Below are 19,547 nucleotides of genomic sequence, written 5' to 3' on the forward strand. Positions count from 1 at the left end.
TCAACTTCTCGGGAAAACAGAAAAAGCAAAAACCAGTTAAGAGTTCGGAAAGCCGTTTGCCATCAATCAGCCGCCACGGGAGAAATGCAAGCGATAAACTGCAGTGAAACGCAACTGCACACAGACCAGGGTGGCTCTGATCAAGGAAAGACAGATGATAAAATGTGTCTGTTAGGGAAATGCAAATCAAAACCACAATGAGATATCACTTAACCCCAGTGAGAATGGCCTTTATCAAAAAATCTCCAAACCATAAATGCTGGCGTGGTTGCGGAGAGAGAGGAACACTCCTACACTGCTGGTGGGACTGCAAACTAGTTCCACCTCTGTGGAAAGCAATATGGAGATACCTTAAAGCGATACAAGTGAATCTACCATTTGATCCAGCAATCCCACTGCTGGGCATCTACCCAAATGATCCAGTGACACTCTACAAAAAAGACACCTGCACTCGAATGTTTATAGCAGCACAATTCACAATTGCAAGGCTGTGGAAACAGCCCAAGTGCCTATCAATCCAAGAATGGATTAATAAAATGTGGTATATGTATACCATGGAGTACTATTCAGCTCTAAGAAACAATGGTGACATAGCACATCTTATATTTTCCTGGTTAGAGCTGGAACCCATACTACTAAGTGAAGTATCCCAAGAATGGAAAAACAAGCACCAGATATATTCTCCAGCAAACTGGTATTAACTGAGCAGCACCTAAGTGGACACATAGGTACTACAGTAATAGGGTATTGGGAAGGGGGGAGGGGGGAGGGGGGCGGGTATATACATACATGATGAGTGAGGTGTGCACCATCTGGGGGATGGTCATGATGGAGACTCAGACTTTTGGGTGGAGGGGGGGAAACGGGCATTTATTGAAACTTTAAAATCTGTACCCCCATAATATGCCGAAATAAAAAAAAATGTGTCTGTTAAATGGGACTAAAATCTTTAGCTCCATCACTAAAACGAAATCTCCGTACGTTGGTGATACCCATGTCTTTAAAAAGGTGCCACAGTGGGGGTGAATTTTTGAACAGCCAGACACAAAAGGCCACGTGTGGCATGATTCTGTTTTTATGAAATGCCCAGAACGGGCAAACCCATCAAGACAGAAATCGGATGCCTGGGTGCCCGGGGCTGAGAGACATGAGGTTTCTTAAAGGTGATGAAAACGTTGTGTAAATGGTTTTACGACTTTGTGGACATCGTACACTAAAAACCACGGACGTGCACATTTTAAAAGGGTGGGTTTTGTGGTATATGGTTTACATCTCAATAAAAAAAAAAATTGCAGCTGGTGGTAAATTTTCTGCAACTCACTCTGGTTCAAAATAACTCCGTTGTCTGTTCTTGAGTTCTGACCTGCAAAACACATTTTCCTCTCATTTGTCCGTAATATCCAATGACAAAGGCTCATTAACTGGGACCTGTCCTTCAACCAATCAGAGCTTCTTCACATAGGCAAAATTTCCCCATGAACCCTACACTTAAAAAAAAAAAAAAAAAAAAGGGAAACTGAGCTCAGTGAATGGGTAAACACATCGAGATGTTATTAGCCTGTTGGTTTCATTTTTGGAACGTCAGTCTGGGAGCAGCAATTTACGTCTTGTTACAAATGAAATCACAGTCTTCCCACGAGGATACAAAACGGTATTTGTCTAAGAAAACCAATTCTGGGGATAGACAGTTCCAGCAAATGTTAACCGCTTGGGCACGGCGCTCACCAGCCGTGTAACCCTGCCGGCAGCCGGCACTCGCGGTCCGCACGGCGGTCTGCGCTGCGCATGGACCACGCGTCCGTCTTGCTCTGGTGTGACGAGGAAAGCTTGGAAGCACTGAAAGCTCGTTTCACTTTGCAGGCAGCTTTGCCTGTCATGTCAATCGGAATAGGTAGCACAGACACATATGTTTTCATGACGTTGTTTTTAAATGTCCACAATCTTGTTTTGGTAAATGCAAAATTAGAAAAGTCATATCACGGCCGTCGGCTAAAGTGGCCGCGCGCGTTCGTCTGTGGCTGTCGGCTACAGTCGGCTCTGGTGGAGAAGTGGTTAAGGGCTTGCCTGGACAGACGGAAGCAAACCGTACCTCTGTGCGGAGATGCCTAGTTGTTTTGCTTCATCACAGAAACGAGGGCCCTTCCTTGGAAACACAAGTGGCAGAACACTTCATTCACATCTGTCAGGATGTTTTTCGGATCACGACTGTTTCCCACGTAGCGATTCCAGTCAGCGCATTTCCAGAAGTGTCTGAGAGTCTTGTTGGCACAACTAGACGTGATCCATCTTCCTCAAATAGAATGTCATGTGATTCTCCCCCCCCCCAAAAAATGTGTGCTATTAGATCATAATGAACATTTTTAGGTTTCTATAAAAATGAGAGCATGGGATTCAGAGTCAAGAACCGCCTCCCATATTCTCTTTCGGATCACATCCCAAAGAACTGCCAAGGAAGGGTTTAAAAGGAAAAAAATATAAAAGCAAATACAAAAGCGAACCGCCCCAGGGACACTAACCCTAGCTCATCTTGGATAGGAGACCCATCTGGGGGCTGACTGGAGAACGTTTGCAGTCCTGGCTGCTGAGGGTAGAAAAGTATTTCTGAGATAATGCTGGCGTCACTTGCTTTTTAGGGAAATAAAACGTGGGGAAGCAAAAGGGAAGGGCAACCAAAAGTACTATGGTGTGGAGATTATTCGCAGACGCACGAAGTCAGGAAGGCGGATCTCAACCTCCTGGGGCTGGGGGATGTGGATGGCAGGACACAACCTCCAACCTCGGACACCAGCGTGTTCGCTCGCTGGCCGGGCAAAGGGGCCGCCGAGAAATGCAGTGGGTGACTTCGGGCTCCGTGTTGGCTCCGTGCTCTTAGAGTGTGGTCGGGGGCAGAGGGTCTCCTCTCAGCCTCCTCACACGGAGACATGGGGTACAGGCGTCTCTGTCTCTTTTTCCCTCTTTCTTTGTGTGTGCGTGTGTATTTGTGCAGTGTCTTTGCAAAATTCCCGGCACGTTGCTTCAAGCTAAGCTACCTTCTGTATCAGCTCGATGATCTTGTATCTGCTGTTTTTTTACTGACACATAATAGATGTGCATGTTTTCTGGGTCCCTGAGATGATGTGATACGTTCATATCATCAAATCAGGGTAATGGGGCATACTGATCCCCTTAAATATTTATATTTTCTTTATGCTAGGGACATTCAAATTATTCAAGCTACGTTGAAATGTGCAAAATAGATCAATATCAACTATAGTCCTCCTACCCATCTGTCGAACACCAGGTCTAATTTTTTTTCTATCTAATTGTGTGTTTGTACAAATTAGTCAACTTCTCTTCACCCCGAAACCCTTGTGGTCCTTGGTGACCACCAATCTCTAATCTCTGTCTTCATGGGATCCACTTTGTTATCGCACACATATGAGCGAGAACACGTGATATCTGTCTTTCTGTGCCTGGCTTATTTCAGACAACATGATGTCCCCCAGTCCCATCCCTGTTGCTGCCAATGACAGGAATTCATACTTTTCATGGATGAATAGTATTCCCTTGTGCATAGAGAATGCATTTTATTTATCCATCCATACATCCTCCATCCATCCATCCACCCATCCATCCACCCATCTATCCATCATCCATCCACCCATCCATCTACCCATCCATCCATCCATCCACCCATCCATCCATCATCCATATATCCACCATCCATCCATCCACCCATCCATCCACCTATCTATCCACCCATCTATCCATCCATTCATCCATTATCCACCCATCTATCCACTCATCTATCCATCCATCCATCCATCCATCATTTATCCACCCATCATCCAACCACCCATCCATCTACCCATCTATCCATCCATTTATCCATCCATCCATCCATCCACCCATCTATCCACCCATCTATCCATCCATCCATCCCTCTATCATCTATCCACCCATCATCCATCCATCCATCATCCTCCATCCATCCATCCATCCACCCATCCATCCACCCATCTATCCATTCATCTATCATCGATCCATCCATCATCCATCCATCCATCCATCCATCCACCCAACCATCCACCCATCTATCCATCCATCCATCCATCCATCCATCCATCCATCCATCCATCCATCTATCCATCTATCCATCCATCCATCCATCTGTCCATCCATCCATCCATCCATCCATCCATCTATCCATCATCCATCTGAGCAAGTGGGACCCGTTGTGAGACCCCACCCAGCAGCACCTCTTGCAAAACCGTGACCTTGTGCAAAAATGCACCGTTTTGAAATGCATCATCTTGTTGACAGCTTCTCTATAAGTAGTCTCCAGTCCCCAGGTTTGAGAGAAGCAGGGGAGAATGTGATGTCTTTTTTTTTTCCTTCCTATTGTTTGGTACGGAATTTCTTTTTAGATTTTTAATTTCAGACTATTACAGGGGTACAAATGTTTTGGATACATATATTGCTTTTGAGTCAAAGTTATAAGTGTGTCCATCCCCCAAGAACATGAGGTCTTAACCTCCCATCACTCACTTGTATTGCTCTTATAAATGAGAACCTATGCAAGAAAGTCAGGTAATGGAAGGGGGGTAGGAGAAGGTGCGATTTACCCACAGGTACGTGGGTGCGTGTCTTTACCTGCAGCCCTTTCCTCTAAACTGTAAGCTTTTATGATTTTATGGGAAGGCGTTTCTTCATTCTTCTCTTTCCCAGCGTTTCCCCGTCTGGTTTATCACTCACATTGACAAATGCTCAGACCCACACTGACTTGCAGATTTCGAATTTGGTTTGTAGCAAAGCTCACGGCCATGGCCAGGAGCTCTGCTCTGCGCCCTTGGCCAAAGGCAAAACCCCAGTGTCCATCCATCAAAGGCAAAACCCCAGCATCTGTCTGTCCCATGCTTTGAAGAGAGGAATGATATCGCCATGTGAAAGCCACTAAATTAATTTCCAAGGGGCTGTCGGGCACCGTTGTGTGCGGCTGAAATTAAATCGGTAGGAATCTGAAATGGAGGTGTGGAGGGGGAGGGGAACGGAGAGCAGGCAGACAGCTGAGTGTCTGGCAGGGCAATACGTACCATAAACCGAGGGCTGTCTGCTCTCCCATGCAGAAATCATTCGCAACGCACCTGTCTTCCGCAAGTGCACAGAGAGCTTTAAGGCACCAGAGCCCTAATCAATAATCTACAATCGATAGCTAAGTTATGCAAGTGTGCAGAGACCTTTGTGGAGTCAGAGCCCTAATCGATAACCTACAATCAATACTTAAGTTATAGTACTACAAGTACACAGCTTTATGGAGTCAGAGCCCTAATCGACAATCTATAATCAATAGCTAACTTACACAGGTGCACAGAGAGCTTTGTGAAGTCAGACCCCTAATCGATAATCTATAATCGATAGTTAAGTTGTATTGATACAAGTGCACAGAGAGCTTTGTGGAGTCGGAGCAGTAATCGATAACCTATAACCGATAGCTAAGTTATGCAAGTGTATAGAGAGCTGTGTGGAGTCAGAGCCCTAATCAATAATCTATAATCGATAGCTAAGTTATATTAATACAAGTGCACAGAGACCTTTGTGGAGTCGGAGCCCTAATCGATAATCCATAATCGACAGATAACTTATGCAAGTGCACAAAGAGAGCTTTATGAAGTCGGAGCCCTGATCAATAATCTATAATAAATACGTAACTTATGCAAGTGCACAGAGAGCTTTGTGGGGTCAGAGCCTTAATCAATAACCTATACTTGATAGTTAAGTTATACAGGTGACAGCTGTATGGAGTGGGAGCCCCGATCAATAACCTATAACCGACAGTTAAGTCACACAAGGTTGCCACTGCTGAGGGTCACGGGTTAGGCGGGGCACAGGGAAGGTGTGGAGGGAGAACACAGGGTCCCTCTGCCTCATTTCCACGGTCCGTATAACGTCTATCAATCATCCCTGGGGCAGCCCGGGCCCCACCGGGCTCTAGAAGAGAAATGTGAGTGGCGTGGCGAGGTGGATGCGGCTACTCCCCAGAAACGCCTCAAACAGCCCCCCTGGGAACGGCCTCTCGGGGGCTGGGTGTGCGGATAGCTGCTCGGACGCGCCTCCCCATGCTCAAAACCAGAGCTGCACAAACGCGAGCGAGCAGCCGTCAACGGCAACAGCGAAGGGCAGGGGAGCCGGCCCCTCGCTCCACGCAGGGTGCGTTTGCCGACTGAAGGCAGCCTGCACTGTAGCTACACCCTGCCACCGGGCACGCCAGTTTTGCAAGGTGAATATCCTGCCCAACTCCAGGAACGGGGAGGTTAACAAAAGCAAGAGGCCGTTGCTTCACGTGCAAAAACCTGGCCGCACGTCACGTGCACGTTGCTACGTGAAAAGATGAGGGTCTCAAAGAGGCACACCCTGCGTGAAGTCACCGATGCGATTTTTGTGGACAAGGACAGTGGAAGGATGGAGAACAGAGCCGTGGTCGCCCAGGGTTAGGGCTGAAGGACAGGGTCTGACTGCCCACGGGCGGCGGGCAATAAGGAGTTCCCCGAGGGGATGACGGAATGTTCTCAATAATCTAGACCATGGGATGCTACCCGACCCAAGACAGGAGATGCTGACACACGAGTAAATCTGGAGGGCGTCATGCTAAGCGAAATCAGCCAGTCGTAAAATTGCAAACACGGCACGACCCCCGCTTCTAGGAGGCAGCGAGAGCAGACAAATTCACACAGGCGGAGAGCAGAGGAACGGCGGCTGCAGGGGCCGGGGAGTGAGTGAGTGATGTGGACACAGTTTCAGAGTTCTGCAAGATAAAAATGAAAGTTCTGGGAATGCACGGCGGCACCAGTTGCACGACGATGACGCCTATGTTGCCACCGTTAAACTTGTTTTAATGCAAAAAAAGTTGTCCGGGTGGAAAATCATTGCACAATCTCCAAGAGAGTCAGGAATGAAATGTAGCAAGTGCTATTGACATTTATTTTTACGTCATCGCTTTAAAACGTTTTTGTCTGTGGTGCACACGTGGTATCCATCACGTGCACACGTCATGACTTGCACGCCCACAGACATTCATGCTTTGCGGGACGAGGGAGGGAGTGCATTCCCCGGGAAGCCTGCAGGTGCATATGTGGTCCTCACCTCCCCACCCCCTCCTGTCTCTCTCTCTCTTGCACTGGCCCAGAACTCCTAAACTGCCCGGGAGTGTTGTTGAGAAGCCGTTGATCGGAAAAGGGCCAAGCGTGTCATTGTCACTGGGTGTTTCGGGGGATACCTTCCATCCTATAATCCCTTTCCTGGCAGGGGTGATGGTTCCAGCTCCATACAAGGTGTATCATAATAACAGAACAAAAATAACGCTCTTGAATTCTGTACATTTGGCCGTGCTCAAATCCACCGTGAAGTACAATCTGTTGGTTAAAGAGGAAAAACGAAAACGACAACTGCATTTCCGGTCTGTAAAACGCAGCCCAAGTGACCAGTGATCAGAAGGGAATGGAGCAGGCGCTGAATGCTACAACTACAAATTAGAAAACTAAAATAAGAAGAAGAATGGAAAATTTAAAAAAAAGAAATGTATCAAATCAGGACATTAGACAACACATCCCAGGATGAAGGCAAAAGACTTATTAAAAAAAAGAGAGAGAGAGAGAAGAAATATAGGCAATAGATATCCCACTAAAAATGATAAATAAGCAATAAACTTCTGAGATGGGGGAAATGTCTACTGCTGACCCCAAGATGGTGCCTTGTCGAAGAGAACCCCAGAGACCAGAGTTCCGAAGGTTTTTACTACATACAGATGCCCTCCCCAATTCCTGGGATACTGATATTCAAACGGCAGGAATCACAATTCCAGTGGAGGTTTCTTCTTGAACAGCAAAACCAGTGAGAACCTGAACCCCAAACCATGGGTGGCGTCCATTTAGTTCTGACCATTGAACACGTCAGCCTTCCCAGCCTCGTGGGAAGCCTGAGCGTGCACGGAACCTGTGCTAGAATCATCATCGGACGTGGGAGGATCAGAAAGAGAGAGACCACACGGCTCAACAACAGCACCCAACGCAAGATGAGGTACTGCACTAGACCCAGCCCAAATGGGGCAACAGGTATAGCATCCTGTCTCTGATCCAGGGTCCATCCAGACTCCCCCAATCCAGGCTCCCGACTTGTCTTGCCTTCGGAAAATCAGGGCACTCCGAACAGGGGCTGTATCTCCTGACAGCCAAGAGGAGAAATGCCCACCCATGTGCTCATGATAAAGACCCCTTGCAGGTGACATCTAGACACGCCTCTAACTGGGATGTGTCCCACATTGGCAAGCCTCTGTTGAGCTCACACTTTCCTGCTACAAGTCCTTGTTACCACATGAGGTGACATTCCCATGTTTTAGGAATTAGGATCTGCTATCTTTGGGGCCCCCTTCTCAGCCTACCACAGACTCCAGTTCCTTTAGGGCAGGAGCTCCGTCCTATCTAACTTTGGGTACCAGTGTGTGGTTCGGAATCTGGCTGAGTAGTAATACTTAACACTTATTCGTTGGAAAATGGATGAACGAATGGATGGATGGGTGGGTGGATGCATAGATAGGTGGGTGGATGCATGGATAAATGGATGGATGGATGGATAGATATAGATAGCCAGATGGATGTGCAGATGGATGGGTGGATGGGTGGATGGATGGATGGATGGATGGGTGGATGGGTGGATGGATGGATGGATGCATAGATGGGTGAGTGATGGATAGATGGATGGATAGATAGATGGATGGATGGGTGGATGGGTGGATGGATGGATAGATGGATAGATGGATGGATGGATAGATGGATGGATGGATAGATGTGTGGATGGGTGGATGGATGGATAGATGGATAGATGGATGGATGGATGGGTGGGTGGATGGATGGATAGATGGATGGATGGATGGATGGATGGATGGGTGGATGGATGGAAGGATGGATGGATGGATGGATGCATAGATGGGTGGGTGATGGATGGATGGATGGATGGATAGATGGATGGATGGATGGATAGATGGATGGATGGATGGATGGGTGGATGGGTGGATGGATGGATGGATGGGTGGATGGTTGGATGGATAGATGGATGGATGGGTGGATGGGTGGATGGATGGATGGATGAATGGATGGATTGATGCTTAGATGGGTGGGTGATGGATGGATGGATGGATGGATGGATAGATGGATGGATGGATGGGTGGATGGGTGGATGGATGGATGCTTAGATGGGTGGGTGGATGCATGGATGGATAGATGGATGGATGGGTGAGTGGATGGATGGATAGATGGATGGATGGATGGATGGATGGATGGATGGATGAATGGATGGATGCATGGGTGGGTGCATGGATGGGTGGATGAATGGATGGGACAAATCGATGGATGGATGCATGGGTGGATGGGGGAATGGATGGACAGATGGATGGATGGATGGATAGATGGATGGATGGATGGGTGGATGGGTGAATGGATGTGTGGATGGATGGATGGATGGATGGATGGATGAATGGATGGGTGGGTGGATGGATGGATGGGTGAATGGATGGGTGGATGGATGGATGGATAGATGGATGGATGAATGAAGTGGTCCCATACATTTCCCTTCACAGGGAAACACATGCATCATAGGTCCAATCCTGAATCAAGATTTGCCAAAGCAAATAAACACACCTACCTTGGGATGTACTAAGCACCAATGGCTCTCATAACATCAGCTTCAGGCCTAACCCCAGGCCCCCAGACCTCCATCATGCCATGCATCCAGCTCTACTCACCCAGCAATCCATGCTATTTCTCTGGCTGCTGGAAAGTGTCCCCTCTCTCCAAGGAATTGTGCAAGCAGGCGTCATGGAGCACATGCTAACTTCTCCAGAATCATGTTCGCTGTTTCCCATGGAGGGTTGTCGTGTCACACAGAGGAACACTCAGAGGCCAGCATTGTACAAGACTTTAATTGGTCTCGGAGCCCATCTCTTCAAGCCTCAGGATTGTGGCATTTGCCACTTGCCAGTGTGCTTGTTTTCTCAGCAATAAAGAAAGACTTAGAGCTTGGGCCAGGAGATACCTTGCTACCTCATTGAGAATCTTACTTAAAGCTCCCTTTGTGATCATGACAAGAGAAGCTGGCACTTGTGTGCGATGACTTCAAGCTGCAGCAGGCTCTTTGGTGATGTGCAAATGCTAAAGGTTGAGATCTTCCTAGAATTCAAGATTCTGCTATTTGGCACATAGTGCTGGCTGTTCAGAAATGTCCCCATGAGGGCATGTCTCGATCTTGGTTGAACATAGGCGGTCATTCCATTTCAGAAACACAATTGCCTGGGCTCCAGGGCTTAGCAAAACCTCTGAGCAGTTCTAGGTCTTTAAGATGATCCCATATGGAAGGTGTCAGAGGTGCTGCCTCACATCCAAAGCTAGAAGCTGTGTTTGGCCTTTGCCCAGGTCCAGGGATCTTAAACTTGGCTGAACAAGAGGATGGCTTGGAAGACTCTAAATAAATGCTGATGTCCAGAATAATTAACTCCAGAATTATGTTGGGAATGGGCTGACCATCAGTTATTTTCAGAGGTTCACCCAGTAAGCAGTTAAAAACCTCTAGCCTTATTGGAGCTTTGGGGAGATCTTTGCAGAGGGCTTCCTGGGGAATGGAGGTGTCTAGCTGCAGACTTGCTCCCCTTCCTTGAGGAGAGAATGAGTATAGGCAGAGATGGCTACAGAATATGCAGCCCTGGTGCAAAATGAAAACGTGAGCTCCTTGTTTAACCGTAATGAACAATTTCAAGATGGCGGCAGCAGAGTGTTAAACCAATATGGCAGCCATCTGTGCAGGGGGCCCTGGGTGACTGCAGTGAGCTGTCTGAATGTGCCCTCACCTGATGGAAGAAAAGACAACCCAAACCAGTATTTCCCTCCCCCTGACCTAGCAACAGAAAGCAGCCCAGGTATTCTCATTCTTCCTTTGGACTGAATGGGCATACATACGACAACATCAAGTGAGACACCCCCCCACAAGAGAGACCAACAAGGAGCCTCTCCAAAGATAAAAGGCCAGGAGAATTGCTCTCCATCTCACTGACGCCTTAGAATCCCACAGCCCACTGAGAGATACTGAGGTAGGTAGAGGGAACCAGCAAGAGAGGACTCCAATACAACAAGTGGCTCCATCCAGTAAGACACTTTGTCCTTCTGGACCTGAATTTGTCCTCCCTTACCTAGAGGGACCCTGCTATTGCATAAGATACTGTGCTGCTGGGTTGTTCTTCCAGTCTTGAGGTCTCAAAAGAGTTCATCTTCTTTTTATCTCCTTTCGGATGTCTCCTGCAGTGAGCTGTCTGAATAAGCAGGAACCATCTGCCCAATCTGCACACAGACACTTGAGCCCCAGGAGGACGTAGCAGATGTGATGTACAGGCTGCTATAGATCCATAAATCTTCTTCTTGGTTCACGCTGTCAGGGTTCACCTCCCCCCATGGCACTATGAGTCCAGCTGGGATGTTGGGGTTCAGCAATCTCTGATCCTCAAGTTCTATCATTCCCTGTAACCGCTGGCAGGCTCTCCTTCCTTGGCCCTGTTATGATGGTCGGTTAGTCTCATTGTTCAGCTTGTGGCTTTCCTGGGAAGTGTTGTGGGACATCAATTACCTAAGCAGATGTCCTGCACAGAGTCTGTGTGTTTCCGTGGCAAAGGCTCCAGCTCATCTTCTCCACACAGACAGTCCTGGGTGTTGAGGTCTCAGCTCTGCCCAGCCCAGCAGGACACGGACAAGGAGGTGAGCTCCTCAAATGGACATCACAGGGGACAAGGTCCAGATTTCTCATCCTTCTGCACCAAGGAGGGTCCCTTGTCTAGTGGATCCATGACCCAGAGTTCCTGGTTATCTATAAAGAAACAACAGAAATCCAAGCATCTATAAAGTGAAATCACAGTCTGTGGTGGCAAACACATTTTAGGTTCCAACCTAAGTCCTACCAGGAACACCAAGCTGGATGAGATGTAGACTCTTTCTGTGGGTAAATTCCCCATCCATGATGTGGGACTTACAATGTACACACAGTGCAGGGCATTAAACTGAGGGTTCACAAACTGTGGTCCATGGGCCAAATCTGGGGACCTGTTTTATTGGAATAGTTGAAGCTGCTTGTTTACGCTCTCTCTGTAGCTGTTTCTGAGCTATCATGGCAGAACTGAGTAGTTTCAGCGGAGACCTATAGCTTGTAAATATGAAAATATTTATTAACTGGTCCCTGACGTAAAAGATTTATTGATCCCTGAACTATCTATCTATCCATCTATCTTCACCTATCATCTATCAATCATCTGTCTATCCTAAATAATCAATCATCTATCAATCATCATCTATTGTCTATGCGGCTTTTAATTCAATACCTATCATCTATCTAATCTATTATCTACCTACCTACCTAGCTATATCTATTAATATCTCTCTTCATCTATCTTATCTATCCAACCATCATCTATTTATCTATCATGTATCTATCCAGCTATCTAACGGAACTAAAACAATCCCTGGGATATAGTTATTCCATTCTTTTTTAGAATAGAGGAATAAGTGAATGAGTGGATGAATGAATGGATGAGTAAATGGTGTTTTTCAGAGTCTAACACAACATGTTGGAACATAACCCCTCTAGACTATTTTCTACTCTCTTTCTTCTGAGGCAAAGAAAAGCAATGAGGGACAGAAGTGGCCTCTCTGCTTTCCAGGTGACCAGGAGGAGGAAATGAAGAGGATGACATTAGTAAACACTGGACGTGAAAATGAAGAGGCGTGGCTGCCATGGGTCACCTGGCGAGTCAGCTCTGCTGACCTTGGAGAGGTCATAGATATCTCCCATACAACGGGCCATGTGTCCAGGAGGGCAGCTGCATGTCATCTGAGACAGTACCATGACCACAGTGTCCTGTGGTTCAAGGCTCCACCTGGAAAACTTAACACTCTATCTCTAGCGCTGCCACAGAAATGACACATCCACAATGCCAACTCTCTCGTGGCCAGAAGAACGCTCTTCAGACATGGGGCAGTGGGCAGCAATTGTGCCAGTGCTGAAGAAGCAGATATCAGACACCAGGAAGGACCTTCAGCATCTTTACAATGCAATTTAGTCTGGAGTTGAGTGCTTTGGCCGAGAATAGCACCATGCCTCTAAGGCACAGAACCGAAAAGAGAATCCATTCCCTGTTTTCTCATGTATTAAAACCCTGAACAGTGACATTTCTTCATGTCTTTTTAAGTGGCCGCTAGACAACTGTCCATTCCAGAGGGATAGCTGATTCTATTTTTTTAAGAAAAGGGCAAACACAACATTTATTATTTTAACTCTTGAGCATAGAAATTTTCAGACATACACAAAAGTAGACTGAAGAGTAGGCAGGTGATAGTTAACTTGCAGATGAGGGCCATCATGTCCATTTCAGAAAAACCAAGCAGTGGTGTAAAAAGTATTTGTTTCGGAGATCTATGTGAACCCCACCCAGGAACCGGTGCTGGCTGTGACTTCATGGCATGGCTGTGCTGGGAGCCCACACAGATTTGGGGTGCTTGGTGAGATTTTGTCACTCGAGGGAATGGACAGTAAGCTGACCAGTGGTCCCTGGTCTGTCACAACAGGGCGCAGTTTAGCAGGAGATACACAACACTCTTCCAAAAGCATTTCCAATGGCTTGTCTCTCTGGGTAGGAATTTGAGAATCCAACGCCCATCAAGGAAGGGATCGAGCCATCCTTGCCTGACTGGTGAGTGATTAAGGGTGAGCCTCAGAAGGTGCCCAGTAACTCTGTGAAGTTTTCATAAGGGATATGAGTGTCCTATGGCCACCATAACCAGTTACTGTCAATTTGTTGATGGTTTAAAAAAATAGATATTTCTTGTCCCCAAGTTCTGGAGACCAGAGGACTAAAATGAAGATGTCAGCAGTGCTGAGCTCCTTCTGGGGGCCACACTGGAGGAATGTCCTTCTTGCCGTTTGCAGGATCTCCTAGCTCCAGGAATTGCCTTGCTTGTGGTCTCACTACTCCAATCTCTGCCTCGGTGAACACATCTTGTCTTCCCTTTCCTTTCTCCCATTGGAACCCCTGTGGTTACGTTGGGTCCGTCCACCTGCATGATCCAGGGTGATCTCCTCACCTCAAAATCCTCAATTGCATCTGCAAGCACTCTTTGTCCAAATAACGCCACAGTCACACATTCTGAAGGTTTGGACGTGGACGTACCTTCCCGAGGCTACCAACTTTCCGTTATAGAGTCGATGGCTGAGCCCCAAAGGACGGCCACGCCATTCGCCCAACCCCAGGGATGGAGAACAGGCTTTGTGCTCCTGGTGGGAGAGGTACCAGCACCTGCAGGGGCAGAGGTGTCAGGAGAAAACGTCCAGCAAAGAAGGTCCTACTGGACTGGGTCCGTGTCAACCAGGAGGGCGGCCTTGTAAATTGAATGCGATGATTATAGTTATGTCCGTGTCACGCACTGACAAATAACCCAGCCCCTCAACGTGTCACCAGGAAAAGTGTAAGAGCAGGTGCTCACGGAAAATAATCAAATGTGGCAGAGCCTAAGAGAGAGGACACCTGTGGATGTTGCATGGTGAGTAGGCAACCAGGCAAGTAGACTTCTCCTCTGTCCACAGTGACCACTGTCCAGGTGCTGCCCTCATGCCTGTCCTGGATAATCCAGTGGTGACCACTGTGCATGTCCTGTCCTCGTCCCTGTCCTGGAGACTCCCACAGTGACCACTGTCCAGGTGCTGCCCTCATCCCTGTCCTAGAGACTCCCAGGGCGACCACTGTCTGGACACTGCCCTAGTCCCCTGCCCTCTGCAATCCCCTGTGTAGCTGGGACACGGCATGCCCATCTCTGATCTGACAGCGCCAGGCAGCTCCCACCGACTGGGCCTCTCTTCATTAAGGTCCACCCTGGCGGGGACTGCACACGCAAAACCGATGCGAGGCTCACCTCTCTCAGTGCAGGGGGCCTGGGACTCCTGCCCGGGCCTCTGGAAGAACGACTTAGTGCAGGAACAGAACAACGCAGGGGACCACCCCATCAGCCCCCGGCGGGATGGTTGCAATGGCCGCAAAGAGGTCACCTCTCCCCCGGAACTCATGTCCCCAGCCCTCCGCGCCCCCTCCGCGCCAAGCAAGGAGAATGGCACGATTTGGTGTGAAGGTTTAATTATCGAAGGCACCTGTGACCGCTGCTTGGCACTTTGGGAGCAGGACAAGGGTTTTGGCTGAGGAACAGCTGGGGGAGGTCGCCCTCCGGGTTTCCTGAGTTCCTTCAATTCTTGCAGAGAATCAAGCGGGGCCGGCTCGAGGCTGCAGGGCAGAGCCCGAGGGCGGGCCGGTGGGCGTGAGAGACGCGGGCACCGTGGTCCTCCCCGGGGCTCTGAGAGCGAGCAGCGTGCTCCGGACTAGCTCGAGGAGGAGGCGGCGGCGGCGTCTGGGGTCCCGCCGAGAACACCGGCCATCTGACAGCTTGCGGCCCACAGCTCTTGCTGCAACCGCAGGCTGTAGGTGAGCTTGAGGGACACCGTCTCCCGCTCGTTGTACAGGTAGCGGCCGCCGACGCCCTCCAGCTGCGGGGCCACCGCGGCGTACACGGAAGTCCAGGCGCCCTCCTCGGGGGTCTGTGGGAAGAAGGGAGGGAAGACTGGGGTGAGTCCGTGTTCGGAGCAGAGGACACGCCATCCCCGGAGCGCACAGAGAAGAGCCGGGCGCGGCAGGGCGCGCTCACGGCTGCGTGGAGAAACGTGCAGGACGCAGGCACGGGTCGGCTTTCCTTGTAGCGGGTGCTGACGACACACCCAAGCCGGCTGCATGCGGATCGCGGGTCAATGCGTCGCGCTGAGCAGACGCATCTCGAAGTCCCCGCCGTGCATGTGCCGTAAGTCACCGCGCTCTTTCTCAAACCGGAATGCGTGTATTAGCTGCCTTGGAGCAGACGCGCGATTGCTCTGCTTCTGCGTGCTAAACAGGCGATATTTAGCAATTACGGGAAATGTTTCGGCATGGTAAAATTGTTCTCGGTTTCGCCTCCACGAGGCGGGTTACACGCAAGGGAGGAGCGGGGCAGTCACGGGCTGTGGCCGCGTGCCCGGCGGGAACATGCGGTTCGAAGAGGAGCCTGGAAGGCATAAAAAGAGTGTTTCGCAGACTGGGTGTTTTACTGCAGCAGAAGGTGACAATTTTGGAACACAACACGCTCTGCTTTTCGGCGTTGAGAGCCGGTTCCCCCCGGGGGTGTCTTCTCCCAGATGGAAGTACCAGGCACCCTGGGAACTCAGGAGTTGCGGGAACATGCCCCACCCCATGGCTGGAGTTCAGTGATGCAGGAAGCAATGGGATTCCCTCGTAACTTCTTACCGCCCCCATGAAGAATGTTCAGGAGATTATCTCTTGCAATGTTCCATGTTTTCCCCAAAAATAAGCCCTACCCATAACATAAGCCCCCATGAAAAATGTTCAGGAGCTTATTTCTTGCAATGTTCCATGTTTTCCCCCAAAATAAGCCCTACGCATAACATAAGCCCTAATAGGATTTTCAAGCATTTGCACCATAGAAGCCCCACCCTCAAAATAAGCCCTAGTGATGGGCGTGGCTGCGCAGCGCGTCTGCACAACCCGTGCGTGTGGTCGCGGAGCGGGAAAGAACATGAGCAGCCCTTCTCCTCTGCCCCATCGTGACAGCGACTATCCCAGAGGTGACCGGAAAGGTGCGGGCAGCCCCACCAACAAGGTCAGCTCCCCCTGTCGGGTCCCGGCCGTCCTGTGCATGCTGCAGGCTGAGGCTTTGAGGGGAAAATGACACACCCCCTGAAAATAAGCCCTAGCTAGGGTGTCTTCTTGAGGAAAAGTACATATATAAGACCCTGTCTTGTTTTCAGGGAAACACGGTACTTTTGGGAAATGTGCTCAGTGTATCCAACCCCAGACCTTCCCACGCGCCCCTAAGGGCGTGTCATTGTAGGACAGGGAAGCTGTCCGGGCCAACGGTTTGTTTTCTAGGTCTGCCACTGTCCACTCTGAGGATTCAGGGGTTCGTGTTCCAAACACCCACCTCTGTCTCACCTGTGCAGAAGTCACCTCCATTTGGAGAGCCACTCTGCCCCCCACAGAGGCTACGGCCCTGCCTGGACTGTCTATACTGTCTCTTTCTGTGGACAGAGTCACCCCTGTCTGCAGAGACTTCTTCCCTCCTCGTGGGCCAATGGGGGCAGTGTCTGGGGCTTCTATATCTACCAAGTTTTGAAACATCCCCTTGCCTGGTGACATGCATGTCCGGTTGGAACACAGGTGAGGTTGCTGTCGGGGGAAGGCAGTGCCTGCAGTGTGCTGAACTGAGCTTGGGGTTTCAAGAACACAGCAATGTGACAAAAACGTGGCCACTGCCAGGGGCACAGGAAGATCCTGATGAAATTCTATCCTAGGATCGTTTTTCTGCAGGAAACTCACTGATACACACATACATACTCACGTGCACATGTTCATGCAGTGCCCAAATGCATACATGCACATACCCACATGCACATGAATACACACACACATACATGCATGCACACCAATGCACACATATGCCTGCAATGTGCACACACTCACACATGTACATATAATAATGTGCACCCTCACATGCACACACACATACAAACACACACATGCTCACATGTACAAATACACACCCACACGCACACATATGCACACACTTTCAAGCATACTCACACACACACTCGTTTGTATACACATATACACACAAATTCTCATTCACTTGTACACATGTTCACGCGCACACACTGAATTACATGCATACACATACTCATTCACATGCACACACATGCTCAATTCACATGCACACGTTCACATACTCACCATGCACACACACTCAATTCTCCTGTAAACATGCTGACACGCACAAACATTCTCATACACACATGTGCACATGCTCACATGCACATTCTCAGGAACACATGCACATTCTCAGGCACACATGTGCACATGCACACACTAATTCGTATGCACCCCTCATTGTCATGCAAACAGGCTCAAAAAACACACTCATTGTCATGCACACAGGGTCACACGCTCAAAAAACACACTCATTGTCATGCACACAGGGCACACAGGCCCACATGCACACACACTCATTCTCGTGCACACAGGCTCACGTGCGCACACACTCATTCTCGTGCACACAGGCCCACATGCACACACACTCATTCTCGTGCACACAGGCCCACATGCACACACACTCATTCTCGTGCACACAGGCTCACACGCACACACACTGATTCTCGTGCACACAGGCCCACATGCACACACACTCATTCTCGTGCACACAAGCCCACATGCACACACATTCTCGTACACACAGGCCCACATGCACACACACTCATTCTCGTGCACACAGGCCCACACACTCATTCTCGTGCACACAGGCTCACATGCACACACACTCATTCTCGTGCACACAGGCTCACGTGCCCACACACTCATTCTCGTGCACACAGGCCCACATGCACACACACTCATTCTCGTGCACACAGGCTCACATGCACACACACTCATTCTCGTGCACACAGGCTCACATGCACACACACTCATTCTCGTGCACACAGGCCCACATGCACACACACTCATTCTCGTGCACACAGGCCCACATGCACACACACTCATTCTCGTGCACACAGGCCCACATGCACACACACTCATTCTCGTGCACCCAGGCCCACATGCACACACACTCATTCTCGTGCACACAGGCTCACATGCACACACACTCATTCTCGTGCACACAGGCTCACATGCACACACACTCATTCTCGTGCACACAGGCCCACATGCACACACACTCATTCTCGTGCACACAGGCCCACATGCACACGCACTCATTCTCGTGCACCCAGGCTCACATGCACACACACTCATTCTCGTGCACACAGGCCCACATGCACACACACTCATTCTCGTGCACACAGGCCCACATGCACACGCACTCATTCTCGTGCACCCAGGCTCACATGCACACGCACTCATTCTCGTGCACCCAGGCTCACATGCACACACACTCATTCTCGTGCACACAGGCTCACATGCACACGCACTCATTCTCGTGCACACAGGCCCACATGCACACACACTCATTCTCGTGCACACAGGCCCACATGCACACACATAGAGTTCCCAGAGCAGCCCAGGAGCTGAGCTGACACAGACAGGACCAGGAAGAGGAGACATTTCTCAACGCCCGTGCTTCTTAATGTATCTTTTGAAAGTTAATCGCACCCATTTATCCTGCTATCGTCTGCTTAAATACATGAGAGATACGAGGCTAAAAAAAAGCAACCACCAATCACTGCAGAACATTTCAAAGCCTCGGGCTTCTAATGAAGACGTAGGAGATGAGATTTAATTTGTGATTCTTTAATTCTTAAATGTTTTGACAGCTCATGAAATACATGATTTTATTCATTTATTCTCCGTTATATCTGCTGTCACCACCCCAATCAGCACCCGTCATGCTGGTGTGTGTCAGGCCCCT

General features: G+C 49.2%; 1 protein-coding gene across 1 annotated transcript in view; it reads right to left on the minus strand.

Moving 5' to 3' along the window:
* Positions 1 to 15,170: 15,170 nt before the first annotated feature.
* Positions 15,171 to 19,547, minus strand: part of DHRSX (dehydrogenase/reductase X-linked) — a 148,702-nt gene continuing 144,325 nt past the window's right edge. The window contains exon 7 of the mRNA XM_075999110.1: positions 15,171 to 15,642. Within this exon, the coding sequence (XP_075855225.1) occupies positions 15,427 to 15,642 (216 nt within the window). The 3' untranslated portion in view covers positions 15,171 to 15,426. The remainder of the gene's footprint in view (positions 15,643 to 19,547) is intronic.

The sequence above is a fragment of the Microcebus murinus genome, chromosome X (assembly GCF_040939455.1).
Source record: "Microcebus murinus isolate Inina chromosome X, M.murinus_Inina_mat1.0, whole genome shotgun sequence".
Lineage (NCBI taxonomy): Eukaryota > Metazoa > Chordata > Mammalia > Primates > Cheirogaleidae > Microcebus > Microcebus murinus.